The 19058-nt window shown below is 39.3% G+C and overlaps 2 protein-coding genes across 2 annotated transcripts; both read left to right on the forward strand.

Moving 5' to 3' along the window:
- Positions 1-1660: 1660 nt before the first annotated feature.
- On the forward strand, positions 1661-3602 carry LOC126629220 (uncharacterized). Its single transcript, XM_050299181.1, has 4 exons — positions 1661-1894; positions 2165-2372; positions 2819-2904; positions 3359-3602. Exons 1-4 carry the CDS (start codon positions 1769-1771, stop codon positions 3491-3493), a joined length of 555 nt encoding a protein of 184 aa, XP_050155138.1. The 5' UTR covers positions 1661-1768; the 3' UTR covers positions 3494-3602.
- A 2476-nt stretch (positions 3603-6078) lies between these two features.
- Positions 6079-8883, forward strand: LOC126629147 (BAG family molecular chaperone regulator 7-like). Its single transcript, XM_050299065.1, has 3 exons — positions 6079-6895; positions 7428-7718; positions 8365-8883. The coding sequence occupies exons 1-3, from the start codon at positions 6200-6202 to the stop codon at positions 8596-8598; spliced, it is 1221 nt and encodes a 406-aa protein (XP_050155022.1). The 5' UTR covers positions 6079-6199; the 3' UTR covers positions 8599-8883.
- The last annotated feature ends 10175 nt before the right edge of the window (positions 8884-19058 follow it).

The raw sequence follows: 19058 nt of genomic DNA on the forward strand, positions 1-19058 counted from the left end.
GAACACCAATGGTTGATTTGTCACTAAAGCCGTTAACAAAGCAACGGAGGGGTAGTTCTTTAAAAAAGTCAAAGCCAACAAGCCATTGTTTCTGCACGTGTCAAATTCCAGTTGAACCGACCCAAATTTCTGATTTTCTTCTGCTTTGACTTTCCTACTTAATTCTGTTCTTCGATTTGATTAGCTTAAACTATGAAGTAAAAGAAGTCTACCAGCGATCTCTTGCTCAATTAATTAAGAACATTTGATGTCAAATATTATGTTCAATTTTGTTTTTTTCTAATACTGTATAACATATAAAATGATGATCTTAAGTTAACAAAGCTTCTTACTTTAAGAAGGTTGGAAGAACGTCTTTCGTACGTCGTTTTACCCTTGTTTGCAAAAAGGTTGTTTCTACGATTCGAAAGAAACAACCTTTCTGTCTCGATTCCTCCCTAATCAATATATTAACTTTGTCTTCTAATGGTCTCTTTTTCACCTGAATTTTGTGGGTATGGTTTTTAACTTCACATTGAGGGTCCTTTTCAAATTTCAATGGAGTTGTTAATGTTGTCTGTGTTATTAGTGACAATTGCAGCTACTATTTTACTGAGGTTCAACCATTTTTATGTCTCCTTGCACCTCTTTTTCTACTCAAAACAGCGCCTTCTGTCTCTCACCAGCTCTCGTCCTTTGGCAGCCACGAGAAGCTGGTCGTAGGCTGAGTTTCCATATGTCATGGTAAATAATAATCCCACCAAATTAACCCACGATTAAGCATGTTAGGTTAATGTTTTAGGGTAAAGTTTTTGTGCAGGTACGGAAGTTCGAGCAAAAAAGCATGCATGCAACAGACACGGATCGACAACCATGAAAATCTGACGGAAAAAATTGAGGAGTTTTTCGATAGAAACAAATCAACGTGTATTTTCTGTTGTGCCTTTCCACTTTTTGCCTCAACTTAATTACTTTTGGCCTCAGCACATTCCCCTTGGTTCTATATTTTTATATGAACGCCATCGACAACGATGCTTCGAAGTTCGAATTTACAAACTATATAGTCCAAAGGATTAATTGTATTTTACTGATCTAATTGGGACCATTGGGACCATGAAACTTTTTCTTGATGGGAAAGCAAGGTCTTAGTTCGATATGAATGCAGGTGAACACTATCACGTGCTCGGGATTTTGAGGCGTGACAGAAAAACTAGCAATACATTGCAACTAATTTTTAAGTGCAGAACATATGAATTGACTAATCCCAGCTGCAACAAACCCACTTTTCTCTCTTTTGCACAAAAGTGCTAAATGTTGTAGTGTAAATTCACGAGAAGTTGGAAAATTATAGTCTGTCCAAATCATCCTCCGCAACTGAAGGAAGCATGCATGCGTCCTTGTCTAATTATTTTTTTAATTCTCTGTCATATTCCCGATTAAACTAGTTAACTTTAAACCGATTAAGTTGTGGCTTAATTTTCTCATACATGTCCGGAGTCCATGAACATATATATATGTTTCTCTCAAAGCTTCAAAGTATAGCATATCTAATATATCTAGGAGTTACGGTTTCACTTTCCTTGTTGAGGGTTTAGGGTTAGGTCCTTATCTTGGGGCCCTTGTTTTAATTTCTAGTAAAATAGACAAGTCATGCAACCCACCACAACCTTCTTTTATCTTCTTGCATAAGTCTCATCACTCACTGTCTCTCCATCTTGTCACAACAAATCGAAATAACCTTATATAGTTGCTGCTGCCGCTGCTTCTTCTCCATCTCAAGATCATCGTCATGTCGAGTATCATATCTTCTGTTTTCTCGATCTTTCTTCTGTTTCTTTCCATGCATGAATGTGAGGCTCGCTATATCGTGCTTGTCCCTCAGGGTTTTGGAGCACCATTCCAACCTTCCAGCAAGGTTTGTTATTCTTGCATGTGTTTCAATTAATAGCGGTCGTTTGATAATAATTTCATTTCTAGTTTTCACTTTGTTTGAAAACTAAAAAATTGTTTGGTAATGAAAAACCAAAAACTACAAAGTACTTTTGTGAGTTCTCAAATTTGGCTTGATTTTGGTTTTCTATTTTCAATATTTGAAAAATAAAATGGTTATCAAACGACCCTTAATATTTCCGCTAAGTTTATCTATGGAAGTTCATAAACTAATGCATGCAATGTTAAATTTCAGGGTCTGTTAAATGTGGAGAAGTTTAAAACACTTGGAATGGATTCCAGTAAAGGATTCGTTATGAAGGAAGATGATGAAGCTGAAAAGGTTCATGGTAGAGCAATCACTAGTACTACTACTCAAAACCCAAATGAAACAAAGGACTCAAAGACTACTACTCCTCCTTCTGTAAATGAAGTGAAGTACACTAGCAGAGGACAAAAATCAGGTGTTGTACCAGCTACTAAGCCTCTTGTTTCAGTTTCTTGGCCTGTACCGTGCAAGATTAATCGCGACAAGAACCATGGAAAAACTAATCCCGGGATTTACTCAGATTATTCGAGACCAAGAACACGTCCTCCATCCCATAACTGAGCTTAAATTCTTTATGTAGTAACATCTTTTTTCCTTCTTCATATATAAATATGAATATATCTTATAACTTTCATAAGAATATACATAAAGAAAGCGCTTAAAGTATCCTTGGAGTATACGATCTATATATCTCCAAGAACTACTTTGTATTAGTGTGCATCTAAATAGTACTCGGATCCAATTGAACATATTAATTTTTCCTTGATGAGATCTCCAGTTTTAATTGTAAACCAGATATTAATTATTAACTAATCAATGTATCATATATGATGGGTCGTCTTCTTGTCATTTCATTGATAGGGATGGAACATGCCGGAAGTGAGATTCTAGAGTCTCTTGGTCACATGGTGGGCTTGCTTAAAGCAACAAGTCCTACTACTAAAAAGGTAATCAACTTCACTTAGGAGTCCTACTACTTCAGTTGGTCTTAATTTTCTAGCTAGATGGTACCTCATTCGGATCAATCTTCTTCAATATGTCGAACCCTGGAGGGTGACAAGGGAATTAAGACATTGTTTGTATGCCTGAATTGTTGAATGTGCGAGTTGGAAAAATTAATTGGACGTTAGTTCTAGTAGTTGCAAAAGTTGAGATTCTACAGTAAAATCAATTAGTTATATGGGAAGTAAGTCAAATATTTATGAGCACATGTAATGTCTCTTAGTTATCCGATGTGAGATTCACACACTCAACAATCATCTTATGGATGAAGCCCACAGGAAAATGAATGGAATAATTAATGCGTCAAGAGAGATTAGACGAATCAATGTTCTATAGAGGATTAGTTGAGAATGTTAAGAATTGATCACCGTGTTTCGCATGCATATGTTGTATATGTAGGAAGCGAGGAGGAGAGCTTTATCTGGTAAAGAAGCCGTAAATTACAACAGTGATGACAGAGTAGAAGATAATGTGGTGCATACAGATTACAACCCACCACATTCGACACCACCCATTCACAACAGAAAAACTTAATTACGACGGAGGACGAACGTGATCTAGGGTTTATACAAGTAGCTACGGGCCTATGGCTACAAGAATATACAGTGAAAACATATATTATATACAACCAGTTGGTTGCTAATTTCTTGTTATGTTTTCTCATATCAAGGGGTTTATCAGAGAGACTTCATCGGTTGTATTAATACAAACGGACACTACCATATCAATCTGGATAAATAAGTATTAGAAGTCTTAAGTAATTACCATCCACAACACAAATTAAAGGAAGAAACGATTAGTACGGCATAATTTCAATGGATATACAGAAGGTAGGTAGATGCCCTACCAAAACAGAAATAAAGAAACAAATGAAAAGGTTAAGTAGGAGTGAGAAAATTCCCATATTGCTGTGATCCACATTGAAACAGGAAACCTCCAGGCGACAACCCCACCACGACTGCAGAAACCATCCCAAGCAACCACCCTGTCACCACCGCCCCACACAATATCCCCACCCCAACACCTCCATTACTCCCACCACTCTTCCCCTCTCCTTCTGACGCCGATGATGAAGAAATCTTCACGTCAACTAACTTAGCAACTACTCCTTCATCTTTCATTGTAGTTTCTTCCTTCTCCTCCACAATCACTTCACTACATTTCTTACGATCAGCATTGAACAAAACCACGGGCAGTTCCTTGTACTCTTCTTCTTTTACTTCTTCCTTTTCTTCATAACATCCTTCTAGGTCTTGGTACTGCTGCGGGGATGACAACCCATCTACTCCATCGTCTGCAGTGGCATCGCCGTCGTCATTCAAGCACGACTCGGTACAAGAACACGTCGAACCAACATCTTCATGATCATCACGCACGTGTTCACAATCCATGCCGGAAGAGGTTAATCCCAAACTGTCTACCCACTCGGAAAGTATCTTCCCAAGTTCCTTGAGCCTCCGGGACATGTGTTCCAAGTGCTTGGGCTTCGACGGGCTAGACGCTTTCTCCGCCGACAGCATTTTCTCGAGAAAACTCAGCCTTTGCGCCATATCTAGGAAGTGATGAAGTTGGCATTCGGCCGCCAACTCTTCCGGTGGAAGAGCTAACACGCTTTCGAGATACGACTCCAGTTCTTTCAGTTTCTTCCGCAAAATTCTGTATGTCTTCGTCATCGTTGGTCTTCTGTGTGATCTGGGAGGGTTGTGGTTGTGATGGGAGAGGGTGGCGGTTTCCTTGAAAGCAATTTGGGTATTGGTTGGGATTATATCGTGGGATGTGGCGGTTGAGGTTTTGGGTAATGACCGACGTAGTGTTTACCTATTTGCGCCAGCCCCCAACCCCACGTCTTTATTTGACTACTTCCCCTTTTGCATTGACAGTTTTACCTTTTTTCGGTTTTTCCCCAAGCATTACAATCCAGCGATATTTTAATCTCTACCTATCACAAGGCCTTTTGGATGCTCACTGGCTTTGGGTTCCATTGGAACTCCAAAGTTAAGTGAGTTCGCGCGAGAGCAATCCTATGATGGGTGACTCACTGGGAAGTTCTTATGTGAATTCTCAGAAACAAAACCGTGAGGGCATGGTCGGGGCCCAAAACGGACAATATCGTGCTACGGCAGAGTCAAGCCCGGGATGTGGTGGGGGCCCAGGCGGGGATGTGACAGCAATGGTAAGGGTGTGTTGGTAGGGTCAGTAGTGGTGTGTGGTGGTTGAGGATGTAGAGGTAACAATGGTGGTAAGGTAATGATAGCGGTGGCAGCAAAAATGGTGATGGCAATAGTGGTGGTGTAAGGTTAGTGTTTGTAGTAATAGGTGGCCGCGGTTACTTTGTTTAACAAGGGATAAAATGTATGTAAAAGAATGAATAATGTCATTTTCAAAAAATTAGCTATACCCGCTGTTCTCCCTTCTCTTTGGGCTTTGCACTTAAGGATTTGAGGTAATGGGCCTAACAGGCTTGACTGTTTGGTTAGACATCACAACCCAAGGTTCTGTTTCGATCTAAATAAAACTGTCATAAAGCCCGGCCCAACTCTAAACCGGATCCAGTACAAAAGTCTCACGTGCGGCGCCGAAAGCCTCATCACGTGGGGTCAGAAACCGCACATGCCCACCTCCATCATTTCCCCACTCAAAGTCTGAAACCGACCCACAGAGTCAACAATTCCCAGATTCTCATGTCCCTGTAAATTCGACCCCTTACCATGTCCATTTCTGTCCATTCACCACACTCAATTACGCGGCGAGTAGATCCTCTTCTGAACCTATGTGAGAATCTCGAGGATCCTCTAATTACATTCATTTATCGTAAATCATACAGTTAGAAATTATTGTAATTTTTTCATTTAAAATTAAATGTAAATAATATCTAATGAAAATTGATTATGTGACAATAAGTATACGTAATTAAAGGATCTCGAAATCCTCATAAAAAGAATTCGAAAAAGATCACGTTCTCCTTTCTCCCCAATCCGAGTCACCAACATCCTCACACCAGCTGATCTCAAACACGCGAAATTCCAGTTCTACCCTTCCCATTATCCCCTTCCCTTTTCAGTTTTCACCCATACCTCGTACTCCTCATAAATTTGTCGCCTTCCTCTTTTCATCATCTTTTAATCCGCGTCTCTCAACGTCCACAGATCGCACTCTCAACATCCACAGATTGCTTCCAACTCGTTCGCTCCCACTCAGTGACTCAGTAATTTTAGTACCGAGTTTACTCAATCGAACACCATGAGCTGGCTCAGGAGGATCGAGCTCATCGAGCCCTACTACCCCCCGCCGTCGCCGTCTGCGGTTATTCTCCGGGAGACCTCCATTTTCGCCGCTCCCAAAGCCCTGCGTTTCCCTTTCCCTTCGTTTTTCGAAGACGTTGAGGAGGATTACGAGCTCGGATACGCGCTGGAGCTGTTGAGTCCGACCCCGATCAAAACGCCGTCGCTTCTTTCCTACGGGATGATTCGGCGAGTCGAGAGGCTCGGGGGTGAGCTGTTCCTACAAAGCCTGAGCGACCGAGTCAGTGAGCTCGAGTCGCGGTTCGATCGGCTGGCGAAGGTGAAATCGGGCGGGGATCGAAAGTACACTTGGACGGCGGAGATCAAGGGCCCGGAGAAGCACGGGCTCGAGCGGAAGTACAAGCGGACGACGGAGATTAAGGAGGGGAAGCATAAGAAGAAGGCGGCAGAGGAGCCGACTGAGAAGAAGTACAAATGGACGGCTGAGATTGAAGGGAAGGGAGAGATCTCGCGGAAGTACTCGTTCACGGCGTCGAATGGTGGTGATAGTGACAGTAGCGACACCAAGGAGAAGAAGGAGAAGAAGAAGACGAAGGGCAAGAATGGAAGCAAGAAGGAAAAGAAGGAAGAGAGCGACACGCGTCTGGTGGAGATTGAAGAGCTTGTTGATCATGGGGCTGTCGTTCTTCGACAGGTAATTTGAAATTACACTTTAATCCATGCTTCAGCTGAATTTCTTACAGAAAAGTTTGATTTTTAATTTATTTTGTTCCATAAATGTTCATCCTTTCAGCTTAAATACAGTTTAGCTGGTGGATTAGCAGTAGTAATGTGAGATTACATTTTAAACCAGGGATTAGTACTTGAGGTGATTCAGTTGAATTTTCATCGATATCGATATTCAATTGTTTATCTTGGTTAAGTGGAATACCATGTTTAGTTTGGTTTAGTTGATTGGCAATGCTAATGTGAACTCACATTGCGAAACCCCGGATTTGTTCATGAGCTGATTCAGTTGAAATTTCATTGATTTTGATTTGATTAGCTTGTTTAAGATTTCATTTTGCTAATTGTAAAACCCCGGATTAGTTCATGATTGATTCAGTTGAAGTTACATTGATTTGACTTGATTAGCTTGTTTAAGAGAAACTTCAATTTTTTAATTGCAAATGGTTTAATGCTGTGTTCCCCAAATGCTCTAGTATAATGAGGTATTGTATTTGTAGGCTTTTGCAAAGAGAGCTGGAGGCAGCAGAAATGCGAAGGGCAAGAGGAAGGAGTTGTCTCCTCAAGATGCAGCAATGATGATACAGATGACTTTCAGAGCTTATCTGATCCGCAGATCACAGGCTCTTAGGGCCCTTCGGGATCTTGCAATTGCCAAGTCCAAGTTGAAGGAGCTCAGGGCACTGTTTAATAACTTCTCTTACCGCCGCCGTGTTGCCCATGATGCAGCAGAGCGTCAGAGGTTCACCGAAAGAATCATCGTCCTGCTCCTTACTGTTGATGCTATTGAGGTAGCTTTCGTGACCTGTGTTTTGAATTTATATTTGTGACGCTCAAACTCATGTTCGTGTATGATTCTCATAACTTGAATGTAAAATAGCTAGGCATTTTTTATCCATGTTCTGGTAATGCAAACTCAAAATTTTAAACGATAAGATGAAATTCATTCCTGCTTGAAATTTGAAAGTAATGCAAATTATATCATGTCAGGTTACGTTATTGTTTGATCCCTATTGCCACCACTTCTTTGAGAACTTCATTCAGTAATTGAACTTTTATTTGGTAAATAGGGGTGTATCAATGTCAGTTGGTTCCTTAATACTAAATGCTGCTGTACAATAAAGGAAGTCATTACCTGACATGAAACTGAGATCTACAATATGTTCTCTTAAACGACGTCAATCGATTTTCTCTCCAAATATGAGAACAAAGTGTTATGAAACATCCTTTGATCTTCAGATGAAAAAGGATAGTCAATTGATTGAAGAACAAATCATGTTTCATGTGTTGCACAAATATGCACAATGCACATTTGCACAGAAAGCTAAGAAAATTCTAATTTTGCTAACTGGCAGACTAGGTTCCTTGTTTTCCCTTATTTTACTACCATGTCAAAGCGATCATTAACAGGTTTTTGACAATTTGCATTGTATTTAGGGTGCTGATGTGATGGTGCGTTCAGCAAAGAGGTCGATGGTGGATGAACTTGAAGCGATGCTTGATGTGGTTGACCCTCAGCCTGCTGGTGCTGGAAAATCACTTTCCATGAGGAGGACCTTTGATATGCCAGATGGTGTCATTCAGAGGGAAATCGCTGAAGGTGTGGCACAGGTTGTCCAAATGCTTGACCGCGAAGGGAACAGTTCTAATACCTTTGAGGCATGCTTGTGAGCGTACGGTAATACCACGATCACCGCCATTTAGTGGTTTTTTTTGTTGTAGCTCTTGCTAGAGAGATGTAGCCTAGCTGAGGAGTTTCAAGGGCTTGCTTCTTTTCATGAGTATTAAGTTAAAAACTGCATGATATTCGCCCAGTAGCAAGATGTAGTCTGGTTTCCCTGCATTGTGCTTAGACTTGTATCGTCAAATCGCTGCGTTATATATTCGTTTTCTAAATCTAGGTAATCCTTGTCTTGTGAACGACCTTTAATAACGTGTTTGACAGAGCTTTGAACATATCCTTGCACGAAGTCCTTCATTTTGCTCAAACTTATTTTGATCATTGATATGTGGAACTCAGTTCTTAGGTTGGAGCTTTCCTCACCCACACATTTGTTTTCACGTGTGAACGGTTGTGATCAACTAAAATCTCGTTCACACGTGAAAGGAAAATGTGGACATACTCGCATTTCAGAATAGTCGAATCTAAAGGCCTCCCGCTACGACTGGAGAGAAAAGATTTTGTAGAAATAAAATACGTGTACTCCAAAGAATTACGTAGGGTAACCAATGGCCTTGGAGTTAATATAAGAGCCGTCGGCGGAGAAATCGGGCTGTGATTCCGAATTCCTTCTGCTCCATGTAAAAGCATAAGACCTCACACAATAAAGCATAACAGCAAAGTGTTAGAAGTATCTGTTGATCGATCTTCGGAGGAAAAAGGATCATCACTTTCCGGAATGGAGTACTATGGGCTGGTTTGGTATTGATGTGCTTTGAAAAAAAGTTGTTTCTGTGCTATAAAAATACGTAGCTGTGAAATAAAGCAGCAGAGTGTTTGATAAACTTTTTTGAAAAAATACTTTTGAAAAAAAAAAAACAGTATTATAATGTTTGGTAAACTTCTATGTAAAACAGATGTGAAAAAAAATCAGTTTTTCAAAGCTGGGTTTTGCAACTTTTTGTTTTTAGCTTTTTTTTACCCAAAACTATGAAAAAAAACTGAAGTTGAATGTTTACCAAACATAAAAAAGCTCACGGTTTTTTTTTTATACCAGTTTTTTTCAGAATTACCTCAGTACCAAACCAGGGCTAAAAGTCTTGACAACCATGTTTTACACAAATATGCACATTTGCATATAACGGTAAGAAATTTGGGGTTTCACTGATTGAAAAGTTAGAGCATATCTAATTTGTTGGGTAAGGGCTGGAGCTAGAGGTACGATCTAGCTTCTCAAAACGATGATAATATTGTCTGCCAGTATTGTTTTGGCTCTAGTGGTGAAGGGCTAGAGGCTAAGATTCTAAATGGTGAGTGAGACCCACGATGTACATCGCTTGGGCTGGAGCTAGTTTGGCCTCGTAAGATGCCTAGGCTTCCATTTGACTTGGCAAATTTGTTGGGTTAGAAGTTGTTTGTTAAAATTGAGGCAAGATTATCAGTTTGCTTAGGCCACAAGGCTCAATCCCAATCGACTAGGCGTATTGTGTCGATTCTTTAGAGTAATATATCTGGAAATGCTCATTGATTCCTTATTAACACGATTTCAAACACAACTGGTACATTCTAAAATAACCGTTACTCGGACATCTTTACCCTTAGCCATGACCCTCCTTTGGTTTTTGATTCACTCAATTCTTTAATTTTCCGACCCGAAGAAAGGAAGAAGAAAGGACACAAAAATAGAAGCAGGTAACTCGAAAACAATTATGAAAGACATATTTTGTTACAACCATAAAGTTATTTGACAATGTGCTGTAAGTTCTATTTGAGAGCAAACACTTTGTGATTTGTACAAAGACTTTTGGGACGACAAGGAGATTAACATTAACACATGCGGTAGACTTTTAAGGAGTTGTATTACTTAGGTATACAAGTCAGAAACATTCTTAGATAAACTAGAACTCTTCTAGCTGATTTATGCATAAGTAATCTTCAGTGATAAGGTTAATCTTTGATAGGGTTTACTTAATGGGAGGACTTCTAATCAAAGACCATCACATATAGTATATAACTGAGGTCCCTGTGCTCTCACTAAACACACGCAAGTTTACAGAAATTCTCAAGCCCCATTGAGTGAGTCTTGCTTCCGGTCAGTGCAGAGTTACAGAAGAGCCTCAGTTCCTTACCCTATTTCTGAGACGATGTCTTCCTCAGGTTAGTGGTTAGATCGGTATATGAGTCAGTCTTTATATATATATAACTGTGAACACGGAAAATTCCTGAAATGAAAGAGACAAGAACAACGAACGTGCACAAACAAATATTTATGTTTTGATGATTTTGACTTACAATCTCTCTCTATTTTGATCCTCTGATTCGATCTCCGTAAGGTGTTGATTGGTGGATATTTCGTTGATCCAAGGGCCGTCAAGGCTTGATCTTGGATGAACTGTTGGAAGTTTCTTCAAAGGGCCGTGGGCTTGATCTTTGGAGGTGGATTTGAGCGGATCTTCAAGGAGCCGTTGGGGCTTGATCTTGAGGATGAATGTTTCTTCAAGGGCCGTTTGAGGCTTGATCTTGAATAACGGTAATGAGCAGATCTTCAAAGGCGTTTGGGCTTGATCTTGAAGAACAGTGATGGACGGATCTTCAAGGGCTTTTGGGCTTGATCTTGAAGAACGGTTGGATGTGTGGATTTGTCGACGTTGTTAATCCAAAGGGGCCGTTGGGGCTTGATCTTGGATGAACGGATGATGAACGATGGGGCTTTCTTCAAGGGTCGTCGGGGCTTGATCTTGAAAGAACGATGAACGAAGAACGAAGAACACTTTCTTCAAGGGCCGTCGGGGCTTGATCTTGAATTGGTGGATGATTGTTGATCCAAAGGGCCGTTTGGGCTTGATCTTGGAAGAACGATGAACGAAGAACGAAGAGAGCTTTCTCGATTCTTCGGGAACCTGGATGCTTGAGAGCTTCGGAGTTTCAGAGCTTCAGAGCTTCAAGGTGTAATATGAATTGGTCCCTCCCCTCAAATGAATGAATTAGCCTTCTATTTATAGAAATTTCCAAGGCCTAATTTTGAATATAATATTCCAAATGAAATAAGTCGTTTCTGCCAGGTGTTGACACGTGTCCTATTTGATGACTTTTCCAACTTATTTCGATTTTTGTTTAGACACACGCTACGTGTAAAATTTATGTAATACATGAGCGTTGAAACTTTAATTTATCGGTCAACATTTATTTACCAAAATTTCGATGTCTACAATAACTAATAATGTTTAACTTACATTTGGTAGCAGAGCCCTCACATATCATCTAACCCTATGTGAAAGGCATCAAGAAATTTCATTCTGTCTTGCAGGTTATGGAACTGGAACTGTATCATCAAGGAAAAATATATAAAACACGTTCAAGGATGACTAAAGTTATCCTTGATCATAAGGATATTATGTTTTTCAATCGATACATGTACCAGTGATGGTGCTTAAAATTCAAGACATGATTATTGATCATCTAAAGATGATTTTTCTTTCATGCTTCGAATTTGAGCAGCATATCATTTTATATATATATTTGAATCAAATTAATATTGTCAAACCACAAAGGCTTGTGATTTTAATTACAGAAATTCGAATGTTGACTATAAAAGTGATATGATTAAAGAAAGTTTTCACATATTCATCAATCTAAAGATGTTGAAGATGTGATTTATGGTTTGGGGTTAAAGATTAATACTCTTTACATCATGAACGTTTTCTTTTCAGTGAATCCCAGCTCTTTGAATCTGAATACAGTTGAGCCTCTTACTGGTGTCAACTACAGAAAGTGGAAACAAGATCTCGAAATCATTTTGGGAGTTATGGACTGGGATTTGGCACTGAGAACTGAAGAACCTCCGGCACTCACTGATGACAGCACCTCCAATCAGAAATCCAAGTATGAAAAATGGCACAAATCTAACAGAATTGCCCTATTGATCATCAAAAAGAGCATGACAGATGTGGTGAGAGGTGGCTTTCCTGATGAAACAAATGCAAAAGATTTTCTGAAGTCCATTGAGGCAAAGTATAGGGAATCGCCAAAAACTGAGACAGGTAATCTCATGAATGCTCTCACTACCATGAGATATGATGGGGTTCAAAGTGTGCGAGAATACATATTGAAAATGGTGGACGTTGCTGGAAAACTCAATGCACTCAAGGTACCAATTTCTGATACTTTTCTGGTACATGTCATTATGAATTCTCTGCCTGAGAGTTATACACAACTCAAAGTTTATTACAATGGTCTACGTGAGAAATGGGATGTCAATGAATTGATAGCTATTTTTGTGAGTGAAGAAGAAAGGATGAAGAAAGAAAGGTTTGAGAAAGAGAGAATTGAGTCTGTGAACTTTGTCCAGAGTGTCACTAGGGCCATTAAATCTCATGTCCCCGATACTGCCAAAAAGGACTCTACCAAGTCAGTTCCCTCTCCTAAAAGAAACTTCAAACTTAATAAACCTTCAGTTTTCAAGTGCTATTTTTGCAAAAAGGCAGGCCACATGAAGAAAAACTGTCCCAAATATAAGGCTTGGCTTGCCAAACAAGAAGCAAAGAAAGGTAAAAATGTTTTTGCTTGCTTTGAATCAAATTTAATTAACATACCTAGCACTGAATGGTGGTTTGACTCGGGCTCTTCTATACATGTTACAACTTCATTACAGGACCTCACAACAAGGAGAACACCAAATAAGGATGAAGTCAAAGTTTCGGTTGGCAATGGAAGAAGAGTTGAAGTCAAAGCCTTAGGAAGTGTTAGACTAAAGCTAGAATTTGGTTTTTATTTAGAGTTAGATAACGTTGTTTATGTGCCTTCCATGAAAAGGAAGTTGATTTCTATTTCAAAGCTAGTGTTATTGGGTTTTTATTTTACTATTAATAAAAGGGGCTTTAACGTTTTTTATGAATCTTCTCAAGTAGGACATGGTTTCATGAGTGATGGAATGTTTCAACTTAAATTGAATCAAACTGAATATGTTTTCAACGTACAAGATGATAAAATCAAAACTCAACAGTCTTCAATATTATGGCATAAGAGACTCGGCCATATTTCTAAACAAAGAATGGAGCTGCTTGTCAAAAACGAAATTCTACCTCCATTAAACTTCAATGACTTTGATTTTTGTGTGGATTGCATTAAAGGGAAAATGACAAACACTAGAAAAGAAGGCTCAACTAGGAGTAAGCAACCCTTAGAGATCATCCACACGGACATTTGTGGTCCTTTTCCCACACAAACCTTAGAAGGAAACAAATATTTCATAACTTATATTGATGATTTCTCAAGATTTTGCTTCATTTATTTGATTTCAGAAAAGTCTAAAGCACTTGAAACTTTTAAAATTTATAAAAGTGAAGTCGAAAATCAATTGGAAAGGAACATTAAGGTTGTAAGATCTGATAGGGGAGGGGAGTACTATGGTAGATATACTGAAATTGGTAGAAATCCTAGACCCTTTGTGTTATTTCTGCAAGAACATGGAATTGTAGCCCAATATACCACACCAGGTACTCTAGAGCAAAACGGAGTAGCCGAGAGGAGGAATAGAACTCTCATGGACATGGTAAGGAGCATGATTTGTAGAACTAATCTGCCAAGTTGTTTGTGGGGTGAAGCAGTGAAAACTGCAAATTATATATTAAATAGGGTACCTTCAAAATCTGTGGAAGGGACACCTTTCGAACTATGGACAGGCAGAAAACCGAGTTTAAACCATTTGCATGTATGGGGCTGTAGAGCAGAGGCAAAGATATATAATCCCGGCTACAAGAAACTTGATTCAAAGACTGTCAGTTGTCATTTTATTGGATATGCTGAAAGGTCGAAGGGTTTTAGATTATATTGCCCTAACCAAAATACAAGAATTGTCGAAACTGGAAAAGCAGTTTTCATGGAGTCTGATGCAAGCGTTGATTCTAGGACAAGGGTTGAAGGGTTCGTATTTAAAGAAGAAATTAACAATAAAGAAGTTGCAGTTGAAAACGTTGATTGTAACACAGCGATTATGGCACCAATAATTGTAGTAACCGAGAACATGGGAAGCAATGATTCTGATGAACCATGTAACGAGATAGAGGTTGCACATGACATCGAACTACACGATAACACTGTTGTACAAGATGTGTTTGAAGAGGTTGTGACAGAAAATCAACAACAACAACACCATGCACATGAAGACAACATCACGGCTGTGGGTGCTGCAAATATAAGAAGGTCATCTAGGGTTAGAAAACCTACAACCCTAAATGATTTCGTATATTTGACACAGGTTGAAACTGATCTTTCAGAGTTTAATGATCCGCTGAGTTACAAAGAAGCAATTGCAGGACCAGATGCTGATAAGTGAATAGAAGCCATGAAGAGTGAACTGAGTTCGATGGCAAACAATCAAGTGTGGGATTTAGTGGAACAGGCAGAAGGATCAAAACTCATAGGATGTAAATGGGTTTTTAAAACAAAAAGGGATTCAAATGGAAACATAGAAAGGCACAAAGCCAGGCTTGTTGCGAAAGGCTTCACACAAAAGGAAGGTGTAGACTACAAAGAAACATTCAGCCCCGTGTCGACAAAGGATGCGTTTAGGGTTATCATGTCTATGGTGGCTCACTTTGATTTGATTTTACATTAAATGGATGTAAAAACGGCGTTCTTGAATGGGGACCTGGAAGAATGCATTTACATGCGACAACCAGAAGGTTTCAAGGAGGGAGAAGGAAGAAACCTAGTGTGCAAACTCAACAAATCCATATATGGATTGAAGCAAGCATTACGGCAGTGGTACTTGAAATTTCATAGAATTGTGAAAGAACATGGCTTCACCGAGAATCCTTCAGACAATTGCATCTATTTGAGGTTCAGTGGGAGCAACTTTATCATCCTAGTTCTCTATGTGGATGATATATTGCTTGCCACGAATTGTCACAGTTTGTTGGATGATACAAAAACCTTTTTGCAGAAGCATTTTGAAATGAAAGACATGGGAGAAGCGACTTATGTTTTGGGCATTGAGATCAAAAGGGATAAAATGAGAGGCTTGGTAGGATTGTCACAGAAAGCATATATAGAGAAAATGTTAAGGTTTAACATGTCTTCGTGTGGAACTACTGAGATGCCTATATCGAAGGGTGATAAATTGAGTAAGCTGCAGTGTCCACAAACAGATTTAGAGAGGAAGGCTATGGACGACAAACCATACGCATCCCTGGTGGGAAGTTTAATGTATGCATAGGTGTGCACAAGGCCTGACTTGGCTTTCACCATTTCTGTGCTTGGGAGGTTTCAATCCAATGCAGGTGAAGCTCACTGGAATGCTGCCAAAAGGGTTTTGAGATACCTTCAGAGAACCAAGGATCATATGTTGGTGTATAAAAGAACCGAGAGTTTGGTTTTGGAAGGGTATAGTGATTCAGATTTTGCAGGTTGTCCAGATGATATGAAGTCGACTACAGGTTATGTTTTCTTAATGGCATGTGGTGCGGTTTCTTGGAAGTCTGTCAAACAAGGAACTGTGGCAGCATCAACAAAGGTTGCAGAGTATTTATCAGTCTGTGAAATAGTGAATCAAGCTGTCTGGTTGAAGAATTTCATACTTGGGCTTCAAGTAGTGGACTCTATATCGAGACCTATACAGATTTTCTGTGATAATAATGCAGCCATATTCTTTACTAAGAATAATAAGAGGTCTAATGCAACAAGGAATTTGGATATAAAATATCTCATTGCTCGAGAGAAGGTGATGGCCGGTCTAGTTAAAGTTGATTATTTGGAGACTGGATCCATGATTGCTGATCCGTTAAATAAAGCAGTTCCCACCATTGTTTTCAAGAAGCATGTCACTAGCATGGGAGTCTTGGCTGGTTTTGATGAAGCGAATTAGTGGGAGCTATGCAACAGGTTTAAACTTTTATGCTAGTTTTAATTCAATAGCAATTTATGTTATGGAGGATAAGTTTTGAGTATTAACAATGAAGTTTTCTTAGCTAATAAAGAATAAAGCTGAAAGGTTGTTCAAGTTCCCTTAAAGGGTTCAGCTGTTAGCTATGATAATGCATGAATATTTTTGCATGCTGTTTATGATTCTTATTCATTATACAGTGTCAGACAACCTGAGGGCTTTATATAGAAGCACATGGATCGTTTTTCGATTCTGAAAGGGACCAAATGTTTGACATAATTAATACATGTTCGGTTGTGTCTTACATGCTACATATCTTGTTGGAATCTTATGTGTTGATAAGCTTTACTGAAAGTAATTATGGGGACGGTACTCTTCAGTGTAATGAGTGTGTTGCCCTATAATTCTCATAAATGCTTAACAATGACGAAGACTGGAAAACTAAGAAGTGTCGAAAGTTAATCTCATGGCCAATTCAGATCCTTCCCAACTCCAGTATGATTATACAACTTTACAAAGTATTTGCTCTAGTGGGAGAATGTAAGTTCTATATGAGAGCAAACACTTTGTGATTTGTACAAAGACTTTTGGGACGACAAGGAGATTAACATTAACACATGCGGTAGACTTTTAAGGAGTTGTATTACTTAGGTATACAAGTCAGAAACATTCTTAGATAAACTAGAACTCTTCTAGCTGATTTATGCATAAGTAATCTTCGGTGATAAGGTTAATCTTTGATAGGGTTTACTTAATGGGAGGACTCCTAATCAAAGACCATCACATATAGTATATAACTGAGGTCCCTGTGCTCTCACTAAACACACGCAAGTTTACAGAAATTCTCAAGCCCCATTGAGTGAGTCTTGCTTCCGGTCAGTGCAGAGTTACAGAAGAGCCTCAGTTCCTTACCCTATTTCTGAGACGATGTCTTCCTCAGGTTAGTGGTTAGATCGGTATATGAGTCAGTCTTTATATATATATAACTAATAATGTTTAACTTACATGTGCATTGTATTAGGGTGCTGATGTAACGGTGCTCTCGGCAAAGAGGTCGATGTTTTTGATCCCCAGCCTGCCGGAAAATTAATCACTATCCATGACGAGGAGAACCTTCGATATGCGGTCTCATTCAGAGGGAAATTGCTGAAGGTGTACGTAGCACAGGTTGTCCAAATGCTTGACCGTGAAGAGAACAGTTCTAATACTTTTGACGCATGGTTGCCCAAATGCAAGTAGTATCCTTTAATTTACGTCCCTTCACGTGATAAGAGAGCGAGTATCGCAGACACGAGTTTCATAAACTCGTTGCACGTGAGTTTCTCGCCTGAGTTAGGGACCTTTGAGCCTTGAGGGTACAGACAGGCATGCATGACCAAGCTAAAAGCATGTAGCGTAGAACACCTCATTTGGATTGTTCCAGTGCAATTCGGTGGTTTTGGTTTGGAATCAGATGGAAGTTTGAATTTTGTAGAGGAAATTAAATGCGTGTACTCCACATTGTGCATGGTCGGCAAGGCATGGAGCTAAGCCCCAGTTTAGGCCTATATAACTTTGACCCAACTTTGTCTCCAAATTCAAAAACGCTACCAATCTCATGAAGAAAACGGTGTCATAAACTCGTAGGCATTGTCAGACGAGTCGGTGTTTTTGATACAATGATATATTGGTTGTGAACTCTTCATTTTCGTGATTTGAACATACGATCTTTCATTTATATTAAAGAAGAGTACACTCAAACAAAAAAGCTTGAGGTTAGCATGGAAAATAAAACAACTTCACAAGGATAAAGTTGAGAATTGAAATTAACATGAAGTCAAACTTTTGAGCACCTTACAAACTAGCTATTCGTATAATAATATTTCTCTTCTTAATATTGAGAGAGAATGGTCCTTATGTCGAATCCACCATCCTTTTTGACCCATAAACAGAAAGATAAAAACTTTATGAGTATTTTGTAGTGTTGTACCTGTCCCAAGATGCTCCATTAATACTCATAAAAGGAAGCTTTAGATTGCAAATGACCTCACCACATATTACACCAACCTTTTCTTGGAAAGCAATCGCCACGCCAATGTTGTAAACCAAACCTATTCATCAAAGTAACTAGACCAAACCTATTATTTTGATAGGGGTGCAATTACTTGGATGTCACTCAACTGAAAGTAGATTATATTGTTAGGGTTTGTGAGGGTTATGTTGAGGGTAAGCTTGTAGGAGACAGTATGGTTGGCTTTGGTGTAATTGAATTGGCTAAGGTCAGCGCTGTCGACGGTGAATTCAAAGAATTTGTTCAACTCCGAATGGCTTCTATTCATCACAAGAACAAAAATACAAGTAAACAACACGAATAAAAACAGCAGCACGCCACCGCCAAATTCGGGGACCTTGTACAACTCCGTATGCCTTCTACTCATCACAAGAACAAACATACTAGCAAGCAACACGAACATAAATAGCAGCACGCCACCACCGGTATTCTCGATGTCTGGCTTTTAGTTTCAGACATGGCTAAGAAATTGTTAGTGAATGGAAGAAAGGTCACAAAAAGTTCTAGGGTTTAGGGTTTGTATCCTACGTACAATCTTA

The sequence above is a fragment of the Malus sylvestris genome, chromosome 1, assembly GCF_916048215.2.
Source record: "Malus sylvestris chromosome 1, drMalSylv7.2, whole genome shotgun sequence".
Taxonomy (NCBI): Eukaryota; Viridiplantae; Streptophyta; class Magnoliopsida; order Rosales; family Rosaceae; genus Malus; species Malus sylvestris.